This window comes from Salvia splendens, chromosome 10 (genome assembly GCF_004379255.2).
Source record: "Salvia splendens isolate huo1 chromosome 10, SspV2, whole genome shotgun sequence".
NCBI lineage: Eukaryota > Viridiplantae > Streptophyta > Magnoliopsida > Lamiales > Lamiaceae > Salvia > Salvia splendens.
In genome coordinates, this window is record NC_056041.1 from 8839189 (window position 1) to 8846863 (window position 7675).

At 35.7% G+C, this 7675-nt stretch overlaps 1 protein-coding gene across 1 annotated transcript; it reads right to left on the reverse strand.

Moving 5' to 3' along the window:
• Positions 1-205: 205 nt before the first annotated feature.
• LOC121751474 (VQ motif-containing protein 20-like) lies at positions 206-1160 on the reverse strand. Its single transcript, XM_042146224.1, has 2 exons — positions 1140-1160; positions 206-883 (listed from the first exon to the last, which is right to left on the reverse strand). The coding sequence occupies exon 2, from the start codon at positions 856-858 to the stop codon at positions 319-321; it is 540 nt and encodes a 179-aa protein (XP_042002158.1). The 5' UTR covers positions 859-883; positions 1140-1160; the 3' UTR covers positions 206-318.
• Positions 1161-7675: the final 6515 nt, after the last annotated feature.

A 7675-nucleotide genomic window follows, 5' to 3' on the forward strand; every position in this document is an offset into this window, starting at 1 on the left:
TTTGTACAATATTTAGAGTTTGCATTTTAGTACTACCCTTAGGCAATATGTACAAGTAATAATAGTACTTTTACTCTCTTCTACTTTATTATTTTTATAAGTAATTCTCTAAAGATTATTTTCTTAAATCTCGTGTTTAAAAGAATGTCTCATTTATGGAAACGAAGGGAGTAATATTTTTGGGTAAAAAATCATACAACGAGAAGTGTAGAATTGAAATTATTAGTCTCAAAATTTATTAGCTGTTTTAAGCCTAAAAATCATAACAAATGAAATAGTTTCACCTCTTAATAAATTTTCATTACCACAATCCAACGGTCAGTAATCGGTATACGGCTTCATGTAATCCATGTACGGCGAAATCGAGCTCTCCGCCATTGCTGATTGGAACATCGAACTCGTCCGCGGAGAGCAATAGAAATCACTCGATCCATTTAATTGCGGCTCCCCCTCCACCAAATACGGCATTCTGTACAACGCCGCCAGATCCTGATTCACGTCGGCCTCAAATCTCTGATCATCAATCGATGACGCTGTTTCATAATTCTCTTCGTACGATCCGATGCCGCCGCCAACAGTATTTCCAAATCCGCCGCTGCTGGTGTCTACTTTATCGTCCTCCTCCTTCACCATCCCAACCTCCACTTTTGCCGCGGCCTCGGGGGTTGCCTCCCCGTCGCCGTCGTCGGACTGGCCGGTGAGCCTCTGCACCAGCTTCATGAAGTTGCTCGGCGCGGCGTGGATGACCTTCGGCGAGTGCGTGTATATGATCAACGGCTGCCGCGGCTTGGCGCCGGCGGATGGGTGGTGATTAGAAGGGGGTTTTTGGATAATGTGGGAATCTTTGTTGACTCGCATCGGATGACGTGGCCTGGCGACTTCACTACCGTTATAATTTAAATTAGGGCTCATTCCTTTCTTGATGTTGTCAAAATGATATAATTAAATACTAAAAAAATGAAGTAGAAAATGTGTGAGCTTTTTTTCTTTGATTTTGTGTTAAGGATTGGTGGGGGCTTTGGTTATAGGTATAGAGGTGATAGAAATAAAAATGATAAGTAAAAGTGAGTCTACTACCTGCTTATATATAGAAGTGATTGAAATAAAAATGATAATTAAAAGTAGTGAAAGTGTAGTACCCTTTATATAGATGTTTGATATATATGGCGGCGATTTCTGACCGTTAAAACAAAGTGTTGAGGAGGTGGAATCATAGGGTTTATAGTGAGAGTAATGGTCGAGAAAGAGTGGTTTGTTTCACTTTTGTTGCCTTCTTTTCGGTGGTGGGTGACACTGCTTAACATTTTAGAGATAAATAATCTATGGTTTACACGTAATTTTCACATATTTTTATTAAATAACGTTTCAAAGGTAGAACTAAATTGAACTCTTGTAACTAAAATGATATTTTCTAGTGAACATATCTAGATTCAAATGAGTAATTAAATAACTGAAACTAGTAGACAATTCTAGAAGAAAACAGTTGTGGTATAGTATATTGTAATAATTTTGCAATAGTTAATTGATTGAAAATTGCCAATATATACACAACACAAACATACCTCGGCTTCCGATGAGTCAAAATCTAGGGTTTAGTTGATTTCAGATATACATAAAAAATAGAGTTTGTGAGTTTTTTTAATAGAAAATTTTCACAAACATGTGTGAATATCAGTTGTCGAAAACCTTCAATTCAGTTTGCATGCCGCAGCCTCCGCTCTCAGGCGACACGAATTCTCTAGCGGGATTGGTGATAGGGGCTTGATCGGAGAAGAATGGTTGGGTAATGTAATGGTGAGTGGGAGATGAAGAAGTTATTGAGTGTGATGTACATGATTCTGCAGTTACTCAAAAATGGTGATAAGCATTTTGGTAATTCAGATCAAAATTTGATCAACCGTATATATGCAGTTTTGTGTCAATGGTTTCATTACTCCACAGTTAATATTATTTATTGAATTATCAACTAAAAAAATGTTCAAATCATGTAACAAACATCTTATACGGAGCATTCTCGAATATTTTTGCATTTTTCAATTGCAAAAATACTCCCCTCCCACGTCTAGATTTGTGCTCACCAATATGCTGGGTTTTTAATTTTTGAGATAATGTATATGAGTTTCATTTTACAGCTATGCACGCTTTGTCAAAACAAAATTGGGATACGACATTTTTCTTCTTTCATTTATGATAATTACCCCTTCCTAGTTGAGTCATTTGATTTTCTGCACTTTTTAGAAGGATGAAATGAATAAATAGTTAAAGTGAGTAGAGAGTAAAGTAGTAGAGAGTAGAGTAAGAGAGAGATTAATGTAGAGAAGTGTCTTATCTATATTACTCTCTCCATCCCTCAAAAATATGCACTCTTTCCTTTTTAGTTCGTCCCACAAAAATATGCACTTTCTAATTTTGGAAAGCCTTTTATCTCTAATGAGGTGTGACTCATTCTCCACTAACAATATTTTATTTACTTTTTATTTCTACCTCTCTTTTCCTTTACCAATTTTACATTAAAACTCGTGTCGAACCTAAAGTGCATATTCTTTGGGGACGTATCTCTCTTACTTTATTCTTTCTCCACTTTAACTATTTATTATCATTTTTCAAAACAAGTGCAGAAACATGATTAAAACCTTTTATTTTTGTTATTATGATTTTTGATATAATATAAATTCAACGAAATAATTAAAATATTATATTTTATCAAAGGCCTTGAAAAAATCAATATTAATAAAGTGCGGACTAACATTATAACAAATACTACGCACTATTTTTCATATCTTTATAGACTATTCTGAAAACTAAATGTCTTTCTTAAAATATATATGAGTGGTAAATTATCGCATACGAAGGAGACAAAATAAGTAAAGTAAGAGAGAAGGAAAAAATGGACAAAATATGATTAAACAAAAAAGAAGAGAAAACGTGGGTAATTCATAGTAGTATGATAGATAAGAGAGTATGTGAATACAATAGTGTAATAAATTGTAGGAATATAAAGGTAATAATTTGAAATAAACTTTCAATTTTTAGATGTGACCATCTTTTATGAACGGGCTGAAATAGAAAGATTATTTTTTGTGGAAGGAGAGATTATAATTTTATTTCATTGATTAGTACGATTTGCATGTTGATATATTGGAGACTTGGAGTGGCTGTTACATTACTCAATCTAAAAACGTGCCGTACAGCCCAGAAATTGAATAACAATATGAAGAAAAAAGAAAGAAATGGTCTTTGAAGAAATTGACAATTGATTTTTATTTAAATTATCGTAAATTAGCCTTCTTGTGAAACCTTGTTACTCAATTGTGGACCTTAAATTGTTATATTAGGCTTGGCTAAAGTTAATCGAGGCCCATAGTTTTATTACAGAATATCTGTTTGTGGGCTGTTAATGCTTTTGCCCCTTCAAGGGCATTATTCTTCCTATGACTCTGTTTGATAAACATAATTGTTGTTTTAGTATGTTTTTATATATATTGCTACTCCCTCCGTCCTATTCAAGACGACCACCTTTCTTTTTTTGTTTGTCCCAATCAAGATGACCACTTTCTAATTTTGGAAATAACATCATCTCTCATCTCTCCTCATTAAAATATTCAACTACATTTTTCCTCTTTACTTTATTTCACCTAACAACACTTCCTAAAATCATGTATAACTCAAGAATGTGGTCATCTTAAGTAGGACAGATGGAGTATAATTTAATTATTTGGTGAGTTTGTTGAGTTTAGACAGCAGAAATAATATAAAAGGTAGTAAAAATACATGGAAAAAACATATTCAGAGTCGAATTCTTGAGTTTTACAAGTTACATGGTGTTTGGGTGTCCTTATAAATCACATGGACAGCTTAAAGTCCTTTTGATTGGACAAAACATATCACATAGTTAGGGACAGATTCAGAAATTTTGATTAGAGGATTAGATTTTTAACTGCAGAGACTTTGAGCTTTAAAATCCGACCTATCAATTTTCTTTTATTTTGTTAATTGTGAATGTTTTATATAGATAGTTTGTGAATTATAAATGCCTTAAATAAGTTTTTAAAATTCAAACAACACAAAAGTTAAATTGAATGTAGTCTTTACACTGATATTTGCTAAAATTTCAGGCTGACTGTACATAAACTATCATTGACCCCCAAAACTGTATTGTTCAAGTTAAAGTAAAAATAAAAAATGTGGAGCAATTGGAAAATGCCAACTCTCTTCATTGTGCTCTGTAATAAATTAAATGCTTTATTTCTGTATATAAGACAATTGTACCATAATGTGTTGGAAAGAGGAATGTGATCAATTGCCCTGACAAGTTATCCATTATATATTCATGTAGATTAATAAAATATTAATTGATCAATTAAATATTAATAAAATATACACACAGAATACACAATACATTATGTTGTTGTAAGCATGTGGGCTTGTATTTATAGGATCACGCGCACAAGCAGAAAGCGCATGCGTCGACTCATTCCTTTCTATGTCATAGTACTATTTGATTACACATTATTTTTAAATAAAAATTATTAATTGTAAACTAAAAGTTTAACTGCAACTATATTTAAAATTCGATCAAGACAACAACAATTTTAAATTATAATGAATTAGTCCGCGAATTCATAATTTAGTAAAATATTTTTGTCTTTCTTTTCTTGGGATCAATATTCAACAGTTAAGATATACGGATTCGTGCGTGTATAAAATATGATTAAAATCAAACTATATGGACAGTTTAAGCATGTTCCAAGTTGGCACCAGATTACTAGAGACTAAATACATGGTTTAAGGCATGCGCCTTTTCATCATTCGTTACTACCAATATGCGACTTATTATACTATTACTCTGTTTTAGGTCAGGTATGTTTGTAGTATAAGTTATATTTTCTGTCCAGAGCTAAACAACAAACCTTTGTCCCAATAGTCAGCGCATTCATTAAGTAGTGTAAGACTGGTCAAATGATTTATTCCATTCACATAGACAGAGATCGAACTCATAACTTCGATTTGTAGTACATACTTTTAAAGTGTGCATGAATAGTTTGTTTGATTTAGCAGCAATAAGATAAATTAATTAGTGTTTATCATATTATAATAAATTATATATAAAATGTTTTTCTATTTAATTTTTGAAAATTAATTTCATCTCTATGATAACATAACTTCATCATATTGTTCATTAAATCATAAATATATCATCATAATACATCATACTCTTGTTATTGCCAGATAAATACTCTGATGATTACTCATTCTATGTTGCTTCGAGAGCGTTAAAATGATCAACTTTTAAGTCCTGCCCTATAGATCACTAATACATATAAAAGTGTAGTAATATATACTATACATTAAGTACCTAAACAAATTTTTATGAATAAAGTCACATTTTATTTACGAAATCATATTCACATTTTATATACAAAAAAACATATCGTAATTTGAAAATTAGGATAGTTTGATAAGATAGATAAGTAATCTACAAAAAAGGGAGTTAAGTTAATATACTACTACCTCAATCCCCGAAATATTGGCACACTTTGACCCGGCACGAGTTTTAAAAAATGTAATGGAAAGTGAGTTGAAAAAGTTAGTGGATTGTTGATCCTACTTTTATATATTAGTTTTATAATAAAATGTGAGTAGGAATGAGTTAGTGGAATATAGGGTTCACTGCAAAAATTATTGTTATATGAATGTTTGGATATATTAATACTCAAAATTATTTTGTTATCATACCATATTTTATTTTTTTATAGTACTAATTTTAATTTTGACAATTATCTCAAAAATAAAATGCAATATTCATCGACAAATTGGAAAATTAAATTTCAAATTCGGAAAACATTAGATAGTTGGACGCAAGCATTAACAATCTACAGTTTACCCAGCATATCCTCAAAGTGTCTTGTAGTTTTATGTAGAATTCGAATTATAGCTTCTCATAACTAAAGTACAATGATAATGGAAATGAATTGAAAGTTGTATGCCAACCATCTGGTTCTTAGGCCATCCACAACGCTGTTCCTATACCGTTCCTAAACTGTTCCTTAAACCACTATTTGAGGGGTCCACTATACTTATTTACTCCATTCCTTAACTAAGGAACGGAACCTGCAACCCTCCGTTTCTTATCCGTTCCTTAACCGTTCCTTAAATTACTATTCATTCAATTTCATTTTTTATTTTTATTTCCAACTCAATTCAATTTAAATAAACACACTTTAATAAAAAACAAACACACTTTATTAAAAAACACACAACATTAAAAAAATTAAAACTTAAACTTAAAAAAAACAAAAAAAAACACACACTTCAACGTGGGAAAATAAAAAAAATTACTCCGCCGACGAATCATCCTCCGGAGGCCGTCGAGGTTTAGGGGGAGTCGGAAGGCCAAGTTGTGCTGCCATAGCAACAATTCCGTTCCACCAGGCCGTGAATTGGGCATACAAGAAGCGGGAAGGGTCCGCCATTGTGGCGGTTATGTACGCCACCATAAGTGTGTCCGAGCCTCCCCGCGAGCCCGATCCCGAGGCCGACTGGCATGATTCGCCTCGGCCCTTCCTCGCTCTAGCCGCCTTCGCCGCCTTCGTCCCTTGCGGCCGACGGCGCCCACGGCTGGATCCCCCGTATTCGCCGGGCGTTGGATCCCCCTTACCCCCAAACACCTGCGGTTCACCCTCGCTGGCCTCACCGGTGTCACCAGACGAGTAGTTGCCGGTCGCCGTGTGCTTCGTGCGCTTTGAGGTTGAGCCCGAGCTCGAGCGGACACCGACGGCCCACCTTTCCTCGTCCTTGACGAGCTGCCAAATATCAACATATTTGAACTGTAGCCCGGTGTCCTGGTAGAAGACGCGCAAAGCCGCCCTCAGAATGTCGGCGCCCGAAGCTCCGCTTTGGTAGTTCGCCTCTTCGGCCGAGTAGATGCCGCAAAATTTTTTGACCTGTACGTCGACTCGGCCAAAGTGAGCACGGAGCATTGTATATTTGCGCTTCCGGACCCCTTTCGGCTTAGTCTGGTGGTAGACATCGCGGACCTTTTCCCAGAAGCACTTGGCGGCTTGTTGATTCCCGACGATGGGATCGTACGAGACGGTGAGCCAGGCGGTGTACACCGCCTTTGTTTCTTCGTTGCTGTACGGATGTCGGCCCAGATCCTCCGGTTCCTCCTCCTCCGCCTCATCGGCCGCCTCAGACGCAGCCATGGAGCTTTCACCGCCTCGGCCTCCTCCCTTGGTGGGTTCAACGGGGATATTCTCCCGAATCTGGGACCTGAGAAAGCCGCGAGTCGGGTGGTCGTGCGTAGGCATCCACATCGAAAGTGGGTGGTTGGTACCCACCCGGCGTCGCCGACCCCTGGGTGCCCGGCGTCGACGACCCGGAACCACCAAGTGTGTTGTACATGGTCTGCCAATCGCCGAACGCGTTGAGATCCCACCCACCGGAGCCGTCACTGCCGTAGTTGCCGTCGCCGGACATTTTGTGTAGAGACTGAATATGAAAATTGGAGAGGAAATGATGTTGGTTGTGTGTGAAATGAGAATGAAGTAGGAGTATTTATAGAATAAGAAAATAAAAATAAAAATAAAAAAATAAAAAAAAGTTAAAAAAACGGTAATATTACCGTTATAAAAAAAATTTCAAAAATCAATTTTTTTTAAAAATAATTATTGCG

Bases quoted from the DNA above. Each gene is read 5' to 3' on its own strand.
- LOC121751474 (XM_042146224.1), bottom strand. From the start codon at position 858: ATGCGAGTCAACAAAGATTCCCACATTATCCAAAAACCCCCTTCTAAT.